This window comes from Neolamprologus brichardi, chromosome 23 (genome assembly GCF_056152115.1).
Source record: "Neolamprologus brichardi isolate AB-2024 chromosome 23, ASM5615211v1, whole genome shotgun sequence".
Lineage (NCBI taxonomy): Eukaryota > Metazoa > Chordata > Actinopteri > Cichliformes > Cichlidae > Neolamprologus > Neolamprologus brichardi.
In genome coordinates this window covers 44,027,616-44,053,456 of record NC_142125.1, presented here as the reverse complement: position 1 = coordinate 44,053,456, position 25,841 = coordinate 44,027,616, and the positions used below count along the sequence as shown (strand labels likewise).

General features: G+C 42.6%; 1 protein-coding gene across 2 annotated transcripts; it reads left to right on the top strand.

Annotated features, from left to right (window-relative positions):
• The first annotated feature begins 4,547 nt into the window (after positions 1 to 4,547).
• Positions 4,548 to 21,244, top strand: rcan1b (regulator of calcineurin 1b). 2 transcript variants are annotated; one of them, XM_087836859.1, is made up of 5 exons: positions 4,548 to 4,683; positions 4,843 to 4,975; positions 13,731 to 13,904; positions 15,659 to 15,818; positions 18,593 to 21,244. In XM_087836859.1, exons 2-5 carry the CDS (start codon positions 4,853 to 4,855, stop codon positions 18,775 to 18,777), a joined length of 642 nt encoding a protein of 213 aa, XP_087692985.1. In that variant the 5' UTR covers positions 4,548 to 4,683; positions 4,843 to 4,852; the 3' UTR covers positions 18,778 to 21,244. The 2 variants fall into 2 exon arrangements, with proteins under 2 accessions (XP_087692985.1, XP_087692986.1); XM_087836860.1 differs by lacking the exons at positions 4,548 to 4,683; positions 4,843 to 4,975 and adding an exon at positions 12,559 to 13,136.
• Positions 21,245 to 25,841: the final 4,597 nt, after the last annotated feature.

Sequence of the window (25,841 nt, the reverse complement as noted above, 5' to 3'; positions counted from 1 at the left end):
GAAAGAAAGATGCTTTAATCACAGCAGTCACACATGTGTCCACTTTACCATCTGGAACTCTTCTTGTTTACACTCGTAATAACACTAAATCCTCCTGTTTGTAGCAGTGTGTACACCTGAGACTGTCACCTGTCTGTCCTGCACTCTCTCTCTGTTTCTTTCTCTCTGATTGTGGAATAAAAGGATGAACATGTGTTTATAAGTTACACTTGTGTTTGAATCCTGCAGCTTATCACACATTTGATTTCCATGTGTGACGACTGCAAGTGTCCAGAGTGAGGACAGACTGAGGGACCCACTGCTGCACATCATCTGTGAGGCTTTGCAGCCCTGATGATCCACCAGGACAAACTCAGCAGTGTGTGAGGAAGAGGAGGAGGAAGCAGCAGCTGACAGATGGAGAGAATAGACAGACTGTTCCCTGTTTGTGAAGGACTGCTAGGAAAGTTTAACATCACTAACTGTCTGTCCTGAATCAGTCTTATTAGGTAATGTTCAAATAATGTTATCATCCAGTGTTTGCAGTGTGGGAGAAAGTACTCAGGGCCTTCAAGTTACACACTATGAAAGGCAGCAACAAGTTTAATATTCAGAAACCTAAAGTCTGTATCAGCAGCAGAATGGAGCTAAAAATAAACGTTTGTTTCAGTTCTATGAAGCTTTGAGTATTTTGGATCAGTAGCTGCTGTGTTTGTTGCATCATATTGCTGTAATTGTTTATATGCTTTATATATTCTGAGCTAAGTTGATCTATAGTGTTACATCATATTCTATAAGCCCCCGTCTGTTTCCCAATTCAGTGTCTGCAGCCTCAACAGTCCTCAAGGGCCGCGTACTCAAACACCGCTAAGGCCGGAAGTGCGAGGCTTGTAGGCTTGTGAAATGGGACGGTCTAGCTTCTGTTGCGCTGCCCAGGTTGCCTAGCAACCATGATACTAACAGCTGGAAACGCTTCATACAGCTTTGTTTGACAGAAATGAAGGAGAAAATCTTTTGTTCATTTGTTTCTACATCAGCTCTGTGTGATTTAATGAGTATCTGAGGTAAACAGGTTAGTAAATAACAATTAGCTGATGTTGTTCATGAGACTTAAATCATCTCACTTTGGTCATGTAAATATAATATGGCCAATATTATAGTTATTATATTAATCATTATTCGTTATTATATTTTATAATAACATAATAAGGCTGAAAGTACAAACATCACTAATGTCACATAACTTTGCCGACATGTGGCCAACAGTAATGTTTTAATGCTCTTCATTATTAAATATTTGCACATAAATAAGTTACATAATATTCAGTACTTACTTTTAAAAGTTTACTCTTCGGCTGCCCCGCTTCAGCCGTCCGCCGTTTTTTCGGCAAAATTATCCACACCCACCGCCGCGCTATGGAGTCTGGGATATGTTGGGCCAAGTCTACACCGCCACATCCTTAAAATTCAGGGAAATGGAGGACGCATTTGAGGGCCGCATTTCGAGCAGCCTTTGAAATGGGACATGGTCGCGTTGCTGTGACGTAATCGGCCTTAAAATGCGGCCTTTAAGGCTGCAGCCTTACCTGAAACCTGAAACAGTTACTCATTTGTTTCGGTCATGTAAATTTACATGTAAATTCTGGAAGGACTTCCACAAGTTTATTACTGACTCTGTTCTACCTACTTTTCAACTATACTACAAGGATGTTATCTTTGGCTATTATAATTTTAAAGACAAAGACAATGATGCTTTCTTCTTTATAAATATGGTTTTATTTTTGGCAAAATTTCATATACACAAAAGCAAAGTCCTCGGCAGAAAGCCTGAACTTCTTGTATTAAAAATTGAACTCAATAAATAAGGACAATCTCCTCATCAAAAAACACTGAGGCTATCGAGACTGTTAACATCTGTAACTGTTTGAAACTACTAACTTGATTTTGGCTCTTGCAAACTTTTGTTTATTTATGTTCCCCTTAATTTATTTTATTTTTGTACTCACTTTTGTTTCACTGTCCCTGTCACTCTCGTTGTTCCTCATTGTAATACCACAATGTCATATTTATGTGATTCCTGTTTTACTTAACTGTGTGTCTAAAATGTGATAAACAAAGTAAAAAAAGAAAGGCTGCAGACCAGGGGCGATTCTAGGATCAGAGCTTTGGGGGTGCTGAGCACCCAGAGAGCTGCCCAGCCAGGCAAGATAAACCTGTCTCTGTCAGTCCCTGCATCCTTAAATGTTGTCCCGAGTTCTCTCTGACTGTCACTTTGGTGCATTTAAACCCCTGTTCCTCCCTGTCCTCATCATCTGCTGTCTTCGTCTCCGTTATCAGTCATCATAATTTTACCATCTCTGTGTAAGTCTGCAAATTTCTTTATTAAATCATAAGATTCTTAAATTCATCAAGTCTCTCTGTGCCTGGGTCCTCGTCACAAAACATAACATCACTGTTTTGTACATTTTAACAATTTAATCCCCACATTTGTGAAAGAAAAGCAAAACACTTTTTTGAAAAGTCTGTAACAAAACCATCAAATCTGATCAAGGTTATTTAAATGCTGCAAAAGAAGAATGGATTGGAATAAAACAAAATACATATTCTAACCTTAATTACTGGGTGAGAATAATGAATGATGCTCATAGTGAGTAAAAAGTAAACTGAGTGCATTTTTTGGACAGAGATTCACATTTAATGTGTATGTATAATATAATACAGATACATAAAAAACACTCCCGAAACAGAATAAATTGTTACAAATAAATTATTACATAATATTAATAAAAACTATAAAAATGGAGGCAACTTTGCCTGTGGTAGAATGTATACAATGTGTACAATGTATGCAGATACTAATTTTTACTAATTTAATAACACTAATTTTCTGTTGTAAGATTTATGAGTTTCATGCTTTCATAGTGGTCCTTAGGAGAGCTTGACATTTTATCAGGTGGTCCACACTGTAAAAAGTTTGAGAAACACTGAGAAGTGTATGTGTGCTTTTGGAAAACATTTAAAGCTGCTGTACAGAATCTTTGAAACAAGCTTAAAACATGTTTAGAATATAAACAGAGCATCTGCTTCTCTTTACAGCTCCTCACTCCACCAGGGCTGTTTGGCTCTGATAGTGTGCAAATGTGATGTACGTAATGCAGCAGACATGCAGACAACTGGACGGTCCAAAAGTTGGCCTACCTATTACTGGCTGAGGTTTTAGTAGAGTTGTGGCTGAACCACATAAAAATATATCCTTAATTTTAATCTCCCCAATCAATGATAATGTTATGTTGGAATGTTGTTAAAGAGGGTCAAAATGTTTCAACCCAGTTTGTTTTGCAGATTCTGTATAGCAGCTTTAATATAGGGAGGACACAACTTCCAGATTGTGTGAGTTTCTGTTGTGCCTGTCACTGTTCCCTGTCTGTTTTCTTACCTGCTTCTTCCTGACCTTGCCCTTTCTCCTCACATTCCCCTCTTTCCTCTCTCCCTCTTTGGACTGACAATCATACACAAATAGATTGTATTAAATTAGATGAAAAATTACATTAATATGAAAAAAATTATATTAAGATCACTAACAAAAAGTCCTCTCTCAGTGTACTTTCAACCAAAAGGCAAACAACCAAACCACACAAACATCTAATAAAAGATATAAATATTGAAACACTGATCCAACATTATTCTTGATTGACGGATCATTTGATTTTACACTTTTACCTGAATGTGGCTCCTTTTTTTTGAAAAAACTTCCTTATATCCATTATGAACCTGGCTGTCTCTCTGTACGCACACACGCACACACACAACAGGAGTTATAAGGTTAATGGGCATTCAGTCAGTTAGCTAGTTAGTATCCATTTAAAACAGGACAGTGGTAACAACTTTAGGCTACGGAAAATTTAAAGTTTTAGATTTTTAAATAGGCTGTATACATTTCAATGGGAGGAACAGGACGGTGAAATGTCGCTGAATTTACTACAGAGCAGGACGGATTGTAGGGTAGCAAACATTGTCGGGAAACACGTTTTCAACACTGCAGGTTACCTGGTGTAATGTTTTTCAGTTAAAAAGAAACATGGTCTAACTCCTACCTAACTATATAAAGAGTAACTGAAGGTTAAATGCAGCTAATATGTCCTGTTTTAAGCCAGGCACTCACACCTCCGCTCCGCTGTGTCTCAGCCACCATGGCTCTGGCAGCAAGAGCGCTAGAGCCAGAGCAGGGGAGAGCTGGAACAAACCATTTTGGGAGGGGGGGTTATCTATACTTTTGTTGTTAAAATGTTACGTCTCAAACAAGTACAGTACTGTATGCTTTTTATATTTTTAGTAATGTGTCACACAAACAGCAAATATTGTCAAAAAAAGTAAGAAATCTTTGGGGGTGCTTTGATTCATTTTGGGGGTGCTTCAGCACCCCCAAAAATGGGCTAAAATCGCCCCTGCTGCAGACCCTGAATTGGGATACAGCCCCTGTGTGGAGGTGAGTCATCGGACCGCTGAGGCAGTAACGCACCGTGACCGGATGTAGACTGCCGCGAAGGCCGGCGAAGAAGAAAACCCGGAAATGCTTCCGCTGTTCCGCGTAGCTGCAGGTAGCTGTAAGTACAGCTGACAGCAGTTCGGGTTTGCGAGCACAGTGAGGAGCCAGCGGCCGCCTGAAGGCACACACAGACAGGACATCGCTGCTAACACCGGCGGGTAAACAGCGCAGCGACGCCTTTGTCATAATATGTTTATCCACAAAAATAGCTTCATGTCCTGGTTTTGGTCCGCGGCATATCAGAGGTGTTGGTAGGTGTAGAGTCAGGCAGTAAGCAGTGTGTGTCGGTGCTGACGGAAGGCTGTCGATGTTTCCAGATATTTGGTGATGCAGCAGGCGGATAATGGCGGCGAGGAGGCGGCCCCGGTAGATGTTCAGTTCACGGATTTACCGGACGCCCTGGTGGCCTGCAAAGTGGCGGAGGATTTATTCAACGAGGAAAGGCTCAAGGTAAGCTGTCAGGCACCGGCCTGTGTGCGGCACAGCTAAACAGTGCTTACATATGAACCGATAGCTTTGGTGCTTTTGTGCAGTTCATTAGAGACAGCTCTTTGTTTTTAAACCAAAACATGAAATTATCTGATAGTATGACAGAAACACACACACGGTTACCTAGGAGATAAACGTGTATCTATGGAGCACAGTAGCCTTAAATGAGAAAGATGTGTGTGTAGGAGAGCCACAGGTCTATGTGGTGGCAGAGGGATTACTGGCATCATGAAAATCAATGAATTAGCTCCATTAAAGACTAGTATAGTGACAGCTATAGTCACGCCCCTAAACTGATTGGAAACCGTCTCTGGGACGTCTCTTTAGTTCATTCCTGAGGTTCAACTTTCCTCTGGGTTGTAGTCTGTTTGCTAGCTTTAATCAGAAAAGAAGGTCCAGTTGGGTTCAGACCCAAAATGCTCCTGGATTAAACTGAGTAGTCAGGGTCATGATGTCACACAGGGGAACATGGCTGAAATGCTTAATGGATGGTCTCCTACATCTCCTGCAGCTTCTTGGGGGAAGGAGGTGAGCAGGTTAACAGGTGTTTCTGTCACCAAGGCCAATCCCAAATCAGTGAGCATTTCCATGGACTCCCCATCCTGTAAATCAGAAATGTCACTGCATTAATATTGGATGGCCATAATAAAACCAGCAGAATCATTCTGAGGGAGTATTCAGTCCCAGCGGACATGTGCTGTGTGGAAAAACAGATTTGTGCCGGTGAAGCCAGGACTGTGTGATACTAATAATTTGTGCAGTTACGTCACTTTCACCTTTGGGAGCAGTTTCTCCTGTGGGTGCAGCAATGTGCAGCAGCTGGTGAGAGACTCAGTTGAGTAACAACACAAACATCAAAAACGTCTCTTTTGATGTTTGATGCTCATCTAATTAGTTGCTATTGTGATTTCAGTAATGAGACATCCTCATGGTAACTAGCTTAAGCATAACGCTTTCAACAACGGTAAGTTCGTAAACAATAACCGGTGGCTTCAGTTTGATAGTGGCTGAACTCGAGATGAACCTATGTGACTTGTTTGTGGCGTTTCCTCACACAACATCTGTTTCTTTTTCTCTTTTTTTTTCTTATACGTCAGCGGTCCCCAACCCCCGGGCCTCGGTCCGGTACCGGTCCGTGAGTCGTTTGGTACCGGGCCGCGAGAGTTGAGGCTCAGGTGTGAAATGTTTGGTTTTCAGGGTTTTTATTGGTTTTCAGCGTTATTTTGTTATCGTTTTTATCGTTTACTCGGTTTTCCTGGGTCTTTTCACGTGTGTTATGAATAAATCTTCTTTTTCTGTACAAGTACTAGTTTTATTTTGTTGTATTTATCCGCGACACCTTAAAGGCCGGTCCATGAAAATATTGTCGGGCATAAACCGGTCCGTGGCACAAAAAAGGTTGGAGACCGCTGTTATACGTGACAGCTCAAAAGTTTTGAATTCTGATGAAATTGAAGTAGTGTAGTCCGGGGTTATGTTACCATCCAATCAGATTTGTTCTGTACTCGTTTTTGTTGTTTCCTGTAGTCCACTGTCGCCTCCTTTGTTTCGCTGATGTTGAGAGAGGTTGTTGTCACTAGTTGTTTGGTCCCTTCATGTCCACTCTGTAGACTGTGTCATCGTCGCCCGTGATGGTCATATCATCTGTACTGTGTTTGTGATGAGCGAGGAGGAAGTGTGTTTTCCAACTTTCACTATCATGTTGAATGCTGAGCTGTAGTCAGGGCATTCACACATATATGTTCCCTTTTTCCAGGTGGGCAGGGCAGTGTGTGTGGCCAATGCAACGTCTGTGGCTCCGTTTCTTCTGTAGGCAAATTGGACGAGCGTGTAAGGGAGGTAGACTGGATGTGTAGTCTGTCTGCTGGCTTTGTGATGACTGATGTTAGTGCCACAGTAGTCATTTAGACAGACCACTTGTTGCTTGGCGATGGGAATGATGGTGGACGCCCTGAAGGGAGATGTTGAAGATATTGGCAATCACCTTTGCCAGCTGGTCACACGTGCTCTGAGAACATGACCAGGAATGCTTTCTGGTCCTGGAGCTTTATATAGGTTGACCTTTTTGAAGGCCATCGTGGCAGCCTCACTCCCCACTAGAGGACATGAAACTGTGTTTGAGTGAGCATAGAGGAGCACTCAGGTTCATATTATATCACAATTTGGGCAATGTTCTGCTGGGAAACCTTGGTTCCTGTCATCCATGTTGATGCTACTTGGACACATAACACCTACCTAAGCATGGTTGCAGACAAATGTGCACCGTTTCATGGAAACTCTGATGACTGCAGTGTCTTTCAGTGGGTTAATGCTCCCCGCCATAAAGGGGGAAACAAGGTTCAGTGATGGTTTGAGTAGCATAACAAGGAGTTTGAGGTGTTAAGTGTTCTTCCAAATTCTCCAGATCTCAGTCCAACATCAGTGGATGTGCTGGACAAACATTCCAATCCATGAAGACTTGACACTGGGATTTAAAGAAGTTCTCAAACAAAGATCCTAAGTTCATTGCATTGTTCTACTTTCTAAAAACATATTTGCTGCTATGAATGGAGTCTTTCACCTATAAGTCACAGCTGTCAATAGTGATACTGATGTTGGTCATGTTTAATGTGTATTTCATGGAAGTATTCTAAGAGTGCACTATTAAATTTGTAAACTGCCAAAAAGCATAGTTGCATGCAGTTCTGGCCTACAAATAAATGATGCAGGAGGAAATAACATAATGTGATTGAGTTTTAAAAGCTTAAAAACTGGAAACAAGTTGAATATCTTTAAAATGTACGAAAAATGAAAAGAAAAATGCAGATTGGCTCAAACAGAGGTTGTGAAGGTTTTACCAAGGAAGCAGTTTTTTAATAGATCCTCTTATATATTTTAGCCAAAGGTGTAGGGCTGCTCGACATAACGATATATATCGGCTCACGATATAAAAACGTCTATCGTTTGTTTTGTGGTGTCGCAAATGAAAGTGTTTACGGCAATATTTTTTCATGGTTTTGATGGTCACTGTACAGCTGCTTAAAGTTCTCTCAGTCTCTCATATTTAATATAACCACACTACGGACAGACAAGCGACTGTTTTTATACGTTATCGCTAGCAACAACGATCGTCTGGCTCCGCCGTCCGCTTGTTTATGTTCCACATAAACCTTTCACAATAAAGCTGAAGATCCTGTTGAGATTTTTCAAAATAAACTGAATCATGTGAAATGGTATGCAGAGTGTTTATGAATGAGAGGCCATAAAGAGCCGCCAGGTGCTAAAAAATAAACCTTAGAGCAGGATTTTCCCCGCAGCATGCTGTGTAATAAACACTCACAAAGAAAAATGCGCCTGTTTCAACTTAACACTGGACTCCTGGTACACAACACGCAGCTGAAAACACTTCACGCAAGTCGAGTTGCCCGAGATTCACAGAATTAACTAAAAATGTTAAATTTTTGTGATATATATCGTTGTCGGGACGATAAATGTCTTATATCAGGATAAGAGATTTTGGTCATATTGCACAGCCCTACAAAGGTGTGCAAAACACTGAAAACTCTTTTTAACAAACACAAATTTGGACACAGTCAGGTTCTGCTGAGTTTTCTAAACTTTCTTGGTTCTACTAACCTAGTTAGCTGGACGCTAACTTCATTTTTCTCTAAGACCTGAAGGTTTCAGTATTATCAGCAAAATGATGATTTTCCAAATCCTCTGTTATAGTTTTGCTATGCGCCTACTGGCCTCAGGAGGGCAGTAGAGGCCTGTCTCCACATGATCACTGTACCCCAGTATGAACTTAAATACTAATGTTTGCTGAGCTGTGCAAGTTTTGTTTCTGCGCTAGAAAGGAGAGCATGGTGCAATAAAAATTCTTGTTTTGTGTCTGCCTGGTGAGGCAATGGAAAAAAATGTGCAGATGAAACAGAAACAGTGGGATGGAAAGAATGCAGGGCTGGGCTTGCACACACAGCGGCTGCAGCAGGGTGAGGCTGAGACCTGCAGGTGATTAGTGCAAGTTTGTCTGTAGTTTCTGTTGTGCTGCTTAACATCAACACACAACGATGGACACAGAGCATCAGCAGACTGTCAGGAGACTCACTAATATTACAGCACACACACACAGAGGATAGTGACATGAGTCACTGTGCATTTACACCCATGCTCAGCTGGCCACAAACTGTGCATGCTGTTTCCGTCTTGGTCTATGGTTCTCTGCCCACCACTGTGTCTGGTTGGTTGTCCAACAGCTGCTTGTCTGGAGTCACACAGGACCTTAGCTCATTGTTCTCAACAGCGTTTGATGATGGCTCCCACCAGGACTTGGGACTGTGTTGTCCATGTGCCACACAGATGATCCTGCACATCAATTAAGCTACTTGGTCGTGCCTCTCAGTGAACACTGTCACAGCTTGCATCTTACATCCTGCTGCGATGTGTTGGATAGTCTCCGGGGCAGGTTTGCATAGTTTGGGGCTGAGGTCCTGGATTGTGGCTCTGACGCTCACTAATCCTCGTCCTCCCTCTTTTATAGGGAAATAGAGTGTCGTGGTCATGGACTTTGGGTGGAGGGTTTCCCCTGTTTCTTTCTGTGCCTGCTTATTGTTACAGGACATATGTCTGTGAAGGTTCTCAGTCATCCAGGTCATCGTAGTCGAAGGAGCTTGCAAAGAAAAGCGTCTGGACTAGGGATGGGTACCGGTATCCGGTGCCATGATGGCACCGGTTCTGACATAAACGGTAGTAACCAGACCGAAAAGCAGCGCACATTTCGGTGCTTTTTTTCCTGAGCTGTGATACACTTTAGATTCTAGCCAATCATTTTACGTTTCCGAGGATAGTAGGCGGGGCCAGGTACGTACGTTCTTTTAGAGCAGAGCTACAGATTAAAAATGCCCAAGGTGAAGCGGTCAAAGTCTGGCTGTACTTCACAGCAAAAGATGCAAACTCAGCAGCTGCAACAAGTGCTTTAAGCTGATACTGTGATACTGTCAAAGGAGGTAACACCTCGAATCCGATGAAACACCTGGCGACGCATAGCGGGTTTTTTAAAAGCAGAGAAATGCGCCGTATTTGATAGCTTGCTGCGAGACCTCACACCGAGCACATCTACTGCGGGTGTGGTGCCTGTTATCGACCCGGAGTTAGCAACATCCCCCAAAATCCCAAAGAGGAGAGTCCTGGCCCCTAGCCCTGCCAGTGTAGCAGAAATGATGAGGATGATGATGCAGCAGCAGCCGTTCTTCTCTGCGTGAGTAGCTTCATGTTGTTCGTGTGTAATTTACGTTGAGTAGGCTAACCACGTTATTACATTAATGCATGTAAGGTGAACTAGCAAACACCATCATAGCTACATGCGGCTGTCTTCTTGTTTGATGGCAGATACTCCCTTCACCCTGGACAAAAAGGCTAAAATGACCAAAGAAAAAGTGGAAAACAGTTAAACATGAGAGGTTTTTGGACAAAGTTTGTGTTTTTTCCATTGTTTAAGCTGCTTCCAGCCAAGAGTGATACCATATATGCCCCATAGCTGCAGAAAAGGCTAACATTGTTATCTTTTTACAAAAAAACAGCTGAACATGAGAGGTTTTTGGACAAAGTTTGTGTTCTTCATTCTTTAAGCACCGGCACCGTTTCAAAAGTAGTGGTTTGGTACCGGTATCGGATAAAACCTAAACAATACCCATCCCTAGTCTGGACTTCTTTAAGTTGCTTGAAGACGTTTCACCTTCATCCGAGAAGCTTCTTCAGTTCTAAGGTCAAATGGTGGAGAGTCCCAGATATAAACCTAGTGGGAGTTTCCCCCCACAGAGGGACAAAAGGACCCCTGATGATCCTCTAATCGCCTGAGTCAAGGTGTGAAAATGGGTGTGGGTCTTATCCAGTCTGAATAACATCCTGATGCCTTCACTGTACATCCTGGTGATGTGGATCAGTGAGTCAGTGTCCTGGCTTATAGCTTGTCACCCATGTACAGTAGTTGGCTGATGGTTGCTCCACTGCAAAATGTGTAGCCATGTCCACTGTTAAATGGTAAATGGACTGATTCTTAAAGTGCTTTTCTACTATCAAAGTGCTTTATACAACATCCATCCATGCTCATTGTCGGGGTCGCAGGGCAGCAAGAGGTAGGGTACACCCTGGACAGGTCTCCAGTCTGTCGCAGGGCCAACAGACAACCATTCACACTCAGGTTCACACCTACGGGCAATTTAGACTTACCCAAGTAACCTAATTAAGCTTCACACACTTTCATACTCTGATGCACCGGAGAACAACTTAGGGTTAGTGTCTTGCTCAAGGATATTTGGCTTGCAGACTTGGAGGAGCCAGGGATTGAACCACCAACCGTCCGATCAGTAGATGACCTGCTCTACCTAGCTGCAGCCACCCCGTGTGTGACAGGTGTGTGACAGATGTGTGACAGATGTGTGACAGATGTCGGTGATGATCAGGGGATTGAGGTCTAACAGCAGCAGAACATTCTGTTGGCCAGTTGGCGTCCAGTGTTGTTTTTACAGAGTTCCCCATGAATATTATCAGTGTGTTACTAGCTTTGTACAGTGTAAATGAAACGTGTGCTTACTCAGCTTGGTTGCTACAATGAGAGGAGCTTCCAGGTTGGAGTAATCTGCTGGTAGCTTCATGGTGTCCGTAAACATGATGTTTCAGAGTCTTAACAATCCATTCAAATTTGGCTCAGATCTACCAAAGTCTCCAAGGTCATTGTTCAAAACATTGACCTCTGACCTCTCCTTCAAGGTCAGTCATTTGATTTAGCAGACATCTGCACTCTAAGTGCTTCTTGGTGATCTTTGTAAATGTTGTGACTTTTTTCCCCTCAATGAAAAGAAGAAATCATGTTGTTTATGTCAACCATCATGTTTAGTGTTTGGCTTTTGGCCTCAGGGACGTAGTTTTTCTTGTAATTAAATTAGTTAATATGTAACTAATTAAAGATTATAAGTTTTCTTTTATTTGGCTTTAATTATGTAACTGTATTATTTAGTTCCAGTGCACGGCCCTTTGGTTGTTTTAAAGTGCTTTATCAATAATGATGAAGATATTGACTGTGTGAGCAGTCAGGAACAGTGTTGTCTGTCATTGTGCTTTAAGCTCTCTGCTATTAATACCTCACAGAAGCATGTTATCAACCTGCCTCTGGATCCCTTCATGCTTCTCACTAGTCCTGTCTCTACTCGTCCTTCACCCCTTTATTTTTTACTTTGGTGTCAGTCTCCCAGCTGCATGTGTCATTTCTGTCTGTCAGTACAAAGAGAAAAGATATTAATGTTTTTGTTCTGCATGAGGAATCCAAAGTGAGGCTCACTGTCATAGTTTCCACTAATAAACAGTATCAGGAGTGATGTCAGCGTTGCGCTCTGTCTCCCACTCGCTCGCACAGACGCAGTCATTGCCCTTCATTCTGTATGATTAGTCAGTGTTGGCTTGTATCTGTCAGCGGAGGAATAGGAAGAGAGAAGAAAATAGATTTCCCTCCTCCTTCCACCGATGATTGGCCTGCAGTGAATGAGACCAGGAAAAAGAGAGGAGGGGACTGTGGCTAATGCGTCATAGGCTGGCAGGGCCTCGTTTAAGTGGCTTTGGATCTGGGAGAGAGAGAGAGATTAAAGTGTGAGTGACATTTTCAGCTCTCCACACCCAAATCTCTGGAAAATTCCTTGAGTTTTCAGTCTGCTGCGAGCGAGACAGGAACAAGCTGCAGCAGAAAACGCAGATTAGCAAATGTTAGGTGTTGTTTTCAATTTCTAACTTTAGATTCTTGTTTCGTAATCTTGGAATGTGCCGCACTGCCTCTCTAACATTGTGGACTTGATGTACTGTGGGCACCGAGGGAGAAAGACTGAAGCCAGTGCAGGGGAAGAACCCGACCACGGTCCTGTTGTCTCTGCTCGTCACCCTGGGGAAAGCTACAGTCCTCCAACCTCGTCCCTCCTCCTCCTCAACTTCATTGACTGTTACAGCGTTGCATCGCACCCTGAACTCAGTTATCAGGTGCAAAAGATTGCGGATCGGCGGGTCGCCTGTCATGCACATTAAGACCACTAAATGTAACCGGTTCTGCCTGGTGGCCTCGGTGACCAACCGGGAATTATTCCACCACTCTGAGGTGCAGGTAACAGTGTCACTAAAGGATTTCCTGGAATTTGACTAGCGAGGCAGCTGACCCCGTGTGCGTGAGACAGGATCTACCAGCAGCTTCCAACTGCATTTGTGTTGACTGTATATAGGCTTTATGTGCAGTTCATCGTGTAATGTAGCTGTTGAGAGGTCTGCTTAAACTTGATTTCACAGCTGAATAAACCCAAGCATCCAGCTCAACTACCCTCTAAAACTGTGTTTCAGTAGTAATGGACAGCCAAGACTGACTGTGAAACACAGTAATGGGGATTTTGCAGCTTTTTAACATGATTTCCTTCAGCTGTTGGTACAACTCGATAATAAAACAGTGTTAAGAAAAAGATGAATCCTACATCTGCACTAATGTGTGCTAATCTCTCGGCGTTTAGGTAATATCGATCATTTCAGTGTGTCTGCATGATCAGATGTCTGTGGCTTTATTCATAGAGTCTTCAAATAACTCTTTCTACCTCGCTCTTGCTCAATATTTTTAGCTAGAAAGTGAAGAAAGTGCTGAATGGGCTGTAAGATGGTTCAGAGATGTCCGTCATCAGTCTCCTCCTGCTGTCTGCTTCCTCTGTGTTTCCAGGCTGGCTTCGAGGCCTTGTTCCGTTCGTTCGACTCGGAAGTGCAGTTCCAGTACTTCAAGTCGTTTCGGCGCATCAGGATCAGTTTCAGAGATGCTCTGGCTGCAGCGGAGGCGAGACTCCGACTACATAAGACGGACTTCAACGGCAAAGAAATGAGACTTTACTTCGCTCAGGTAACATCTGTAGGCTGAGATCTATCAGACACATGTAGCTTTTTCAGACCTTCAACTAAACCAGGCGGAGCTCCTGATACACTTTCTGGATGTCATCTATGGTTGTCCCAGAGTTTGGAATAATACATGAAAATTGAAATAATAACTAAAAAACAACTTTACATTGTGGAAGAACTTGTGTGTTATAGCAGTGTTCGTTCTTCTCTTATAGAGATGTGTGAACTTTCACTTACTGTGACATCGATCAGCGTCCTCAAATTCAAATTTTATTTGTCACACACACACAACCACACACAGTATGACATGGGGGTGAAATGCTTGTAGCTGTGCAATGCCCGACCGTTAAATGACAGAAAAATAGGTTTACAGTATTTACAATTTACAGGTTACTACAAAATGTACAAATTAACTTAGAAATTTACAGTAAGAAATGTGCAAATAGCAGAAAGAGATTATAAAGATTATAAATTATAGGAATTATAGGATTATAGGAAATGTGTGGTGGTGCGTGTGGTGATGTGATGTGTGTGAGAGTCCAGTCCTACACCTGGTTCAGGGCTGAATAGCCTGGGAGAAGAAGCTCCTCCTCATTCTCTCTGTTTTGGCCTTAAGGGAGCAGAAGCGCTTCCCAGACCTCAACAGTGAGAAGAGTCCATTGTTGGGATGGGAGAGGTCCATCATGATCTTCCTAGCTTTGGACTTGCACCGCTTGGTGTAGATGGACAGCAGGTCAGGGAGCTCTGATTGAATGATCCGTTCGGCTGAGCGCACCACTCTTTGCAGATCTCGTCCTCCAGACTAAATCTGACATGTTAGCTTCAGTTTGATATGAATGGAGCTGCTGCTCTGTATGTGTCTATAAGAATAACCTAGTGTAGTTTATAAGAGAGTTACATTCTGTCTACCTAAACAATGTTGTTAGCTTGCTTTATGTCAGCTAGCTGATTAATTCATCCTTTCTATGCTACAAAATAATAAACATTTCAATTCAGCTTTATTTACACAGCGCCAACAACAACAGTCTCCTAAAGGTGCTTTATATTGTACAGTAGACCCTACAATAATACATACAGAAAAAACCCAACAATCACATGACCCCTATGAGCAGCACTTTGGCGACAGTGGGAAGGAAAAACTCCCTTTTAACAGGAAGAAACCTCCAGCAGAACCAGGCTCAGGGAGGGGCGGGGCCATCTGCTGCCCTGTGGTGAATGACGCAGTGATTAGACGTGCCACTTCACAGTAGGGCGGATCCCAGAAGCACAGGATTTCCACCTCCATGTCTGCTGTGGGGACTTTGGGTGGTGCTCACGCTGGAGCAGTGGGACAAGCTGATGCCAGTCACATGCAACGTAGAACGTTTGTTTGTTCCGTCTTCTTCTACTAGAATCAAACTACCCTAAAAATGAGAAACTGTTCATTTGTTTTTAAGCTTACAAAGTCAGAAGGGGATCGAATAAATAATTTTCTCTCTGTAGTTAAAGTTGGTGAAATACACAGGAAGAAATATCCAATAAATCACTGAATCTACGGTTTAATGTGACTGAGTGGTTTCAGTGGTACGACTAGAGAGCACTGTATAAATATCAGTCCATTAGTTAGCTGGGTAGGTAGGTGACACAAACACAATCATCAGTCCGTTTCTTTGGCAATGACCAACTTTTGGTTTCTTTCTACATGATGCTACAGTTTCAGTAAACCTGTGATATATTGCTGGTTACTATGAAGTGCTTCCCTGCCTTTGCCCTGTGTAGTCTGTTCACATAGGGAGTCCTCGTCTGGAGCCTCCCAAGCCAGAGAAGCAGTTCCTGATCTCGCCTCCTGCTTCCCCTCCAGTTGGCTGGGAGCAGGCTCAGGACGCCACACCGGTCATCAACTATGACCTGCTTTGTGCCATCTCTAAACTGGGGCCAGGTATACAATATGATTTTCCATCTGTGTGTGAATGTGTGACAGGTTTGTAAAACACAATCGACACTTCCTGCAGCCTCAAATGCAAACTGAAGCGGAGTGGTACATGATTTAAAGCGGCGTTCCTCTTCTTTTAACCTTTTTATGTCTTCCTTCATTTAATTCTCGATAAATTCATCATGACTGATTACAAGTGTGTGAGATTGTCTCCACACTGATATTGACATCAACGCCTACAACTCAAAGTCAGGAGCCAGGCAGCAATGACTGCCAGCAGCACTGCAGACAGGCGTCGTGTTTAGAGGGAAACACCGCGATCAGAGCATCGTCACTGAAACAAAATTAAGTGCTGTCCCTGCTGCACTGAAAAGAACAAAAATAATAAAGAGAAAAACTATAAAATGAGATTTAAAAAGGACAAAAGAAGCATCTGTTGCACTTCAGGAGCTGCGCTGTGGTAGGTTCTCATTGCAGTGTTTCATTTCCACTTTGTTTAGCAGGGACCATGTAACACAAAACAATCTAAGAGAAAAGATGTCACAGGTATCGATGACATCACGTAAATAGAGCAACAGTGCATACTAGATTACTCAGGAAGCTGAGCCCTGAATTATGATGCAAACCATTCACACTGAGGTCTTCAAGGTCAGTTTAATGATCATTGGTCAATAATTGACTAAAAGGCTTAGAAACTATCATTATTACAAACACAGTGTGAACATATAGAAGGTATTGCAGATAAGATTTAAAAGATTTAAAGATTTAAAATATGTCACATTTGACCTCTGATCTCTTTTTCATGGTCAATAGATAGATCTGATGGTAAAAGTCATAGTTTTAAATGGCACTTTATTATGTTTCTTACTGCTCTTGTTTATATTGAATACATATAGGGATTCTAAATATCACGTTACTTTTGACCTCTGACCTCTTTTTCAAGGTCAAACTTTCATGAAATGTGGGGGAGGTTCTATAAATTAATGCTTGTCTTGTGCATGTCACACAATCCATTATTATTATTATTATTATTATTATTATTATTGTTATTGTTATTATGTGTTAGTGAAAGTCAACATCACAGCTTTGTATAGCCGTACAGGCTCCTCGAGAGAACGGGGCACTGAGCTCAGGGGAGTGATGGGAAACCCACACTTCATGCACGTCTGCTAGCATAGACACAGCACATTTAAAAGCAGTGAGGGTTAGAAACCTATATCAACAAATGTTTCTGGCACAACTTCACCTTCTTCCAAGGTGCACGGAGAAGACAAAGATCTGATGACCTGAAGACTCCAGCAACACTTAAAGTAATCCGGTCTTTAAGTGATGACGTGACGAATCCTGCTTCCAAACTGCTGTGTTCACTAAGGCTGTTGTGTTTTAACTTGTTTTAATGCTTTTTATCTTGTTCTATGTAATCTGCAAGCCTACAAACAGTCAGTGGTCACTGTCGGCCTCTCTCGGTTTTTATTACCGCTAATCATTTTAAAGTTCAGTTTTTAAACCCTTACAGTGTAACTACAGCCCATGCAGCAGTATATGAATGACTAACCTCGTGTTGTGGATGGATTATCTCAGTTGTTCTCCTGCTGAAGTTTGGTCCTTTTACAGCATCCTGCCATGCGACTGCATTTGTTCCTGACCACCGAGAACACTCACGTTAACTTTCATCGAGTGGGAAAAAGTTAGCGTTCATCCTCCAGTTTCACTGTGTTTATGCTAACATAGCTGTGTCGCTAGCGGTCACGTAGCACAACATTATATAGCAGCTAGCCCAACTTCAGTAACCCTACAAACGTCACTGCTGTTTAGTTTTGTCTTCATTTATGTTGAAGTGATAGCAGAGCTGTACGTTTGAATTGTTTCAGAAATCTCTCAGTCAGAACATGCTATATCATGTTTAGGTGGAAGCTAGCGTGCTAACGTCCTGCTAACGTCCTGCTAACTTCCTGCTGACTTCTAACTCCATTAAATGTAATAAATTCTGTTTTCATGGATGCCTCGATGTTAAACTTAAATGTTACACCTGGTAAAGCAGCAACACTGATCATTTTATTAAAGATGAAAGAATTTAGACAGTTTTTAACTCTCCGTAATGTCGCAGTGATCATGTGACTTTGGGACCTGCAGCAGAGTTTAGGCCCGGGAACGGCTAATGACGTCAGACTTACAGACCGGATAGGGGCGGCTTTGCTAAGTGACCAACACGTTCAGGCGTGTGGCCTTCAATGACCCCGATGAAGGCCACACCCCGAAACACGTTTGTCACTTAGTAAAGCCGTTCCCTATTACTTTAAATGTCACTGGAGTGTTCATTACAAATTACAAACGTATAACATATGGACTATTTGACTGTTGAAACTCTTTAGACTGGTCCTGTTGCAGCTCCACATGCTAATGCTATGTTCACACCACCAATGTCAGAGTTAAGAAGTAAAGGTAGTGGGGGTTAGGAGTTGGTGTGCTGATGCTGTGTCGGCTGATGTGGCTAAAGCATCTAGATTCTGCCTCCAGATAGAAAAGCAATGTTTCCTGAAACTGATTAAAATAGTTTCCTTGATACATTTGAAGTTACCAGCTGATGTCGGACAAAATGTCCTCATTGACGTCTAAGCCTGAGATCATCAGGTCGTCGGGATCTTGACAGCTTTGTTCTCCATTTTGCATCATCTCTGTCGCTGAAGAGGGAAACATCATCACTGCACAGTGACTTGCTACATTGTAGCACGCCGCGTGGGAAATGTCCTCCAATTTGACCATTTTTGTGTTGTTCTTAGGGGGGAAGTACGAGCTTCACACAGCAACACCAACCACTCCCAGCGTGGTCGTCCATGTGTGCGACGACGAACGCGGCGACAGCTCGGCACCCGACGACAGCGACCAGGATGACAAGCCCCGCCCACCACGACCAAAGATCATTCAGACTCGACGGCCTGACTACACACCCAGAGTTGAGCAGTGAGCGGTGTTTACGGGGGAATCTGTGCTGTGTCAGCGCCGCCAACGATCAGCAGCCGAACACGCTCGCAGAGGTTGGGATGAAGCTGCGAGAGAAGGCATCTGCGGGCGCTGCAACATCCGGCTGAAGCAAACGATTAGAATTGCATGCTGCATTTGTGTCGACAGACCGAAGAGGGAAATGGTTTAAATGGACTTACTGTGCGACTGTTGATATCTGGTGCTCCATTTGTCTGTTATTGAGGTGTGAAGCAACCCGCTTCAGCTTTTTCACATTTTTGTGGCTCGTGTGCTCACTAGCATGGAGTCATGACGGCGTCCATTGCTCTGTTGTCTGATGTATCTGCTTGGCCTAAACGAAGCTGCTGTCTTACAGTCTTTGCTGCGACTCAGTTTTGATTCCTGGAATTCTCTTCAAAGTAGTGTTTGAAGTTTGCTGTGTGTGTTTTGGTTGTCATAGCTAACAGCTGTTATTAAAGGCGCCCACATAGGAAGTGATTTGTAGTGACAGACCTTCAGGCAACAACTATCAAGATGTCTGCTGGTGACGTGACGTTTGGAGGTAACCCTCGAGAACCTGGATGTCTGCAGGCCGCTGACTCAACAACACCGTGATCACATCCTGCGTAGCCGTTTACTCTTTGACTTAAAATCCAACAAATGTTTATCTGTTACTCTAGAACGCCACACTCACCTGTTAGTGTCACTGACCGTGCCGTGCTTTAAAAAACATGACACTTTTTGCCATGGGGGGGTTAAACAGTATTCTGACAAATGTCTTTCTGCCAATGTGTGCGCTGCTGTTCAACCAGTGACTCCAACAAGCTGCCGGCTGTTTCGGGCCTGTTTTGTACTCGTGGCACATCCAGCTCATGTCCTGTGGCTTTTACTATGAAGCAGGATGGTCGAGATAAAAACTGTCTTATCCAGGTCATCTCAGGTTAACCCTGGATTTTTCTTTACTTTGATGGTGCAGTGAGACGTGGTACCCATGGTAACTAACCTCTGATAAAAGGTTATGATAGAGATCGCAGATCACCACCTGCTTACCGATCTGTGCGGTCCCTCAGACCTCAGTGTGGATACTGGGAGGGTCTAAATTATGTTTTAGTGTGTGAAGTCTACATGTTCGCTGCATTTAAACAGTTTCAGCTCTGTGAGGATGAGTGTACGGTCCCAGAATGGAGCTCCTTGTTGTACTCGCTCAGTTTGTATCAGATGAATTCTGCTCTTGTATTGATTCTCTGTCAGGCTGCAGCTGATACAATAAAAACTCTTTCAAACACATTTCATTACATTATGATCCATCAGATCCTCTGATGTCTTAAAGAGTTGTGATGTTGAGAAGTTTGATAACTTACACAGTCAGCAGCTTTGGCAGCTTTCCCTCCTGGTTTCAAATAGGCTAAACTTTATTTTAATACTAAAGCAGTGTACAGCACCTCTGTTACTGTATGTGTTTAACATATTTTTATCTTCCTTTTTAACTCAGCCGTAATAGACTGATGGGTACTGTGGTCACCCTGCCGAGTGGACAGGCCCAAGTTTGTGAAGCGATAACTCAAGAATGAGGCGACATAGGAGGCTGAGGGGTAGCACTGTGAAATCAGCTGCTCTGCTGGCTGTTTACGTACCATGTTTGGGCAACATCATCCTTTTCATGTGATCGTGCAGAGAAATCCCGGGTTGACCAGCGATGGGAAGTTGTATCCTGGTTTCAGATATTCCAGTAAGAGAATAAAGGATGGGATGTACTGGACTTGCTTCGTAGTACAGGGCTCTGTTGTGTGTTTTCAAAGATGTACGAACTGCTGTGTTGCTGTTGCATCAGTAGGGTTACAGCAATTTCCAACTAATTGTTCTTTGAAAAATGTTGCAGCCGTGAACGCGGCATCATTGCCACCCTGCCAGTTTGGGCCGGCAGACGTCGGGCACACCGAAGTATTCGCTGACTGAACTGGCTTGTTTCACATTGATGCCATAAGTGTATCTATATGAGGGGCAGCACTGGCTATCTTTTTTTAATATGTCTGCTTTTCTGAAGTTTTTATAAGACTAGCTTAGCTTTTTCTGCTATATAGTCCTCAGTTGCAGATGTTCGAACGCTGTGTCTCAAATCTGTGTAGCTAATTCACAGGACTCGCCTCTACATGAACATTCAGAACTGGACTGATGCTGTATATCCCAGTTTAACTCTGTATAATAGGAATCACAACATGTTTGTTTCAGCCTGTAACTTAAGGGCCACGTGACGCTTTGATACTGAAAGGATCTAAAAATGAAAACGTGTCTTTGCCAGGCGAGCATCTTAACGGGCTGTAACGGCACCTTTAGTCCGGCTATTTTGTTTCCCTTTCATTTGGACACAATTGGACAGTTTGGTAGTTTGGCTACTTTTTTTCTTTTTTACTAGAATTTTATTATTTTTGAAATAAGTAATAAGTTACCGTGAATAAATATTTACCATCTAATTCCATCTGTGTCATTGTCCTGTAATAAGAGTATATGTCTGTATTACACACATAAGTTTGAGTATATTTCTGAACTGTTTAAAGGACTCCTGGTTGAACTCATTTGAAGGAGGTTTGTGTTTTTCCTGTATGTGAATTTTGTAATATTTTGGTCACAGTGGGCTGACAGTGTAAATAAACACCGAGAGCCTTCCACAGACTAGAATCAGAGAAAGAAGTATCCTCACTCTGTTGTGTTAACTTCAGTGATCTCTTCCTCTAAACCAGCGGTCCCCAACCTTTATGCCCAACAATATTTTCACGGACCGGCCTTTAAGGTGTCGCGGATAAATACAACAAAATAAAACTAGTACCGGTACCAAAAAAAGGAAGATTTATTCATAACACACGTGAAAAGACCCAGGAAAACCGAGTTAACGATAAAAACGATAACAAAATAACGCTGAAAACCGATAAAAACCCTGAAAACCAGACATTTCACACCTGAGCCTCAACTCTCACGGCCCGGTACCAAACGACTCACAGACCGGTACCGGTCCGAGGCCCGGGGGTTGGGGACCGCTGCTCTAAACCATTAATGAGCCTTCTAGACTCCATTCGTTCAACACTTCTCAAAGACATTTTAGCTTTGATTAATGCTTTCTTTACTAACAGATTAGACATGCTTTCGACGTTATTAAACCATTCCTTTAAAAGGCCTTTCTTTGATCCAGCTGTCTCCCTTATTTACTTCTTCAGACTGAAGAAGTCACCTGGATGACGAAACGTTTCTCCCACAGAAAACTTCCACATGAACAGAATCAACTTTTTGGCTTTTCTAGCTCAGGTGGTAGATCAGTAACATTAGTAAACTTTTATTTATATATCACCTTTCAAGACAAACATCACAAAGGTCTTCACACAAAAATACATTTAAAACAAAACAGACAAAAGTTCACCAAACGCAGGTCATTGCTTCGGTCTGTGGATGCTCCATTCTGCATCTCAGATATCCTTGAGCAAGATACTGACCCCGATTCATACATCAGAGTATAAATGTGTGTGAATGTTAGAAAAAGCATTTTTAAAAAGTGCTCATGTGAACGGGTGAATGAGGAATGTTGTATAAAGCACTGAGTGCTCAGGTTCAGTAGGACAGCGCGATAGATGAAACATGTTTTTTTGACAAATGCGAATGGAATCAATCTTATGAGTGGCATCTATTTGATTCTATTCAATTCAATTTTATTTACACAGCGCCAAATCACAACAACAGTCGCCTCAAGGTGCTTTATACTGTAAGGTCGACCCTACAATAATACATACAGAGAAAAACCCAACAATCATATGACCCCCTATGAGCAGCACTTTGGCGACAGTGGGAAGAAAAAACTCCCTTTGAACAGGAAGAAACCTCCAGCAGAACCAGGCTCAGGGAGGGGCGGGGCCATCTGCTGTGATTGGTTGGTGAGAGAAGGAGGACAGGATAAAGACATGCTGTGGAAGAGAGACAGAGGTTAATAACAGATATGATTCAATGCAGAGAGGTCTGTTAACACATAGTGAGTGAGAAAGGTGACTGGAAAGGAAAAACTCAATGCATCATGGGAATCCCCGGCAGCCTCAGGGATTCAGTGTCACCTGATTGAGCCTGTATCCAAACTGGAAGCTGGTTCCACAGAAGAGGGGCCTGAAAACTGAAGGCTCTGCCTCCCATTCTACTTTTAAATACTCTAGGAACAACAAGTAGGCCTGCAGAGCGAGAGCGAAGTGCTCTAATAGGGTGATATGGTACTACAAGGTCATTAAGATAAGATGGGGCCTGATTATTTAAGACCTTGTATGTGAGGAGCAGGATTTTGAATTCTGGATTTAACAGGAAGCCAAAACAGGAGAAATCTGCTCTCTCTTTCTAGTCCCTGTCAGGACTCTTGCTGCAGCATTTTGGATTAGCTGAAGGCTTTTCAGGGAGTTTTTAGGACTTCCTGATAATAATGAATTACAGTCGTGTAATTCATGAACTAGTGAATCTTCTCAGGAGTGGCAGGCCGACTAATTACCCCAAGACCGCAGTGACGAGTCCTCCAAGAGGTCACAAAAGACCCCAGAACAACATCCCAAGAACCGCAGGCCTCATCTGTGTCATTAAGGTCAGTGTTCATGAGAAAGAGACTGAGCAACGATGGCCTGCATGGCAGAGCTCCAAGATAAAAAAATTAAGTACTTTCAAACAAAGTGCTGTACAGTTGTTTGAAAAGGAACATAAAGGCTTGTCGCAGACAGAAATATCTTGATGATCTCAGTGACTTTTGGGAGAATACTCTGTGGACAGAAGAGGCAAAATTTGTAATTTTTGAAAGGTGTGTGTCCCATTACATCTCACATAAATTGAATGCATAATTTCAGAAGAGGAACATCACAACAACATTAAAATATGGTGGTGGCAGTGTGATGGTGGCAGTGCTGCCATCGAAGACGAATAGTTTGTTGAGGTATGAGGTGAGCCGGTGTAGTGCTGTGCCGCTGACGCCAGCACTGACGTGCAGGCGTTGTACAAGACTATTGTGGTTTCTATTCTATGCTGCAGGTAGCCTTGATACTAATGATGGTCTGTTTGAAGCTGAAGCTGGTGGGCAGAAACTTGGTAGAGTGGGCAGTAATAATGAAGCTGCTCTTCATATTTCTGGCCACCAGATGTCACCAAAGTATTGAAAAGCTTTGATCAATGAACCTTTTCCAATACAAGCTTCAGAGCTTCAGAACGTGTCATTTGGCCGTCACTATCCGAAACTCGACTTTTGAGACTTTTGAGAGGATTGGAAGTTTGTAGGTTGGTCAGTAGTGTTTTGGTAAGGTGGGTTCTAGGTTATTGTTCTTCATCAGAGGTCCAACTGCCTGCTTGAAGAGAGCTGAACCAGAACTGAAAGACTGAACTGTTGATGATTGAGAGAATGCTTGGACCAGTGTCTAGTGGAGGTTGTGGATTTGATGAAAGAAGGATAATGTGGTTTGAAAACAGATCAGAAGAAAGAATCAGTTAAAATGTGAGGGGAGGTAGAAATACTCCTAATATTCTCAACTTTACTAAAAAAGGCACTGGAGGAGGTAGAGATAACATAAAGTTGGTGGTGGAGAACAAAATCTTCATAATGGGATTATTGGAGGTTTTTGTGATTTTGTAAAGTAAATATTTACAACAGCAGATTTACAGATTTCTTCTGGGTTGTTTTACAAAGTTAAAAACAGAACTTGAAACTTGCTCCTCCTTCACTGTCTCTCTGGTTTTATACAATCTGTCCTGAGAGCTGCAGCAGTGTCACTGATCCAGGGTGACTTTTTAGGCCTGGGTTTACTCAGTTTATACGCAGCAATGGTTTCAATAACTGTGGTGGTGCTGAATAAGTTGATAAGGCGAGGGAGCTGGAGGCAGGTGCTTTCAAAGGCCTCACCAAGATACAACCTGATCAGCATAATGTGTCCAATACAGTGTTAGGTACAGGAAACATGGAGCAGTGCATACAAATGACAGGGAAGCGGTCTGATAAGCAGGCATCAGTTATATTCAGATTAAAATCGAACACCTGATGGCAACACAGTGTGTGGCCTAGTTTGAGAGGGTGTAGTCTTTTCACGAACCAGAAATCCAGAGAGGCTGTATAGATGAATTCAAAACGCTTCTGGAAAATATCTGTCAAATATGTGAAATCACATGTACCATATTACCCTATTAGAGCACTTCGCTCTCGCTCTGCAGGCCTACTTGTTGTTCCTAGAGTATTTAAAAGTAGAATGGGAGGCAGAGCCTTCAGTTTTCAGGCCCCTCTTCTGTGGAACCAGCTTCCAGTTTGGATTCAGGAGACAGACACTATCTCTACTTTCAAGATTAGGCTTCAAACTTTCCTTTTTGCTAAAGCATATAGTCAGGGCTGGACCAGGTGACCCTGAATCCTCCCTTAGTTATGCTGCAATAGACGTAGGCTGCCGGGGGATTCCCATGATGCATTGAGTTTTTCCTTTCCAGTCACCTTTCTCACTCACTATGTGTTAACAGACCTCTCTGTATTGACTCATATCTGTTATTAACCTCTGTCTCTCTTCCACAGCATGTCTTTATCCTGTCTTCCTTCTCTCACCCCAACCAATCACAGCAGATGGCCCCGCCCCTCCCTGAGCCTGGTTCTGCTGGAGGTTTCTTCCTGTTAAAAGGGAGTTTTTCCTTCCCACTGTCGCCAAAGTGCTGCTCATAGGGGGTCATATGATTGTTGGGTTTTCTCTGTATCTATTAATGTACGATCTACTGTACAATATAAAGCGCCTTGAGGCGACTGTTGTTGTGATTTGGCGCTGTGTAAATAAAATTGAATTGAATTAAACATGTCTGAGTAACTTGTGTACAAAACCTTTGGTGTTTCAGAGTAAGGTCTTTGGATATTGTTGATATTGTGCAAGTATCAAGATTTTAATGGTTTATATTGTCCCCAAATGACACTGGGCTAATTAATTAAATAGTTTATTCTTTGCAAGCACTGTAAAAAAACAACATCTGCTCACGATAAATTATAAAACTATCAGGTCCCAGAGAGTCGTTTTACACCAACATTTGTACTCTGACTGAGAA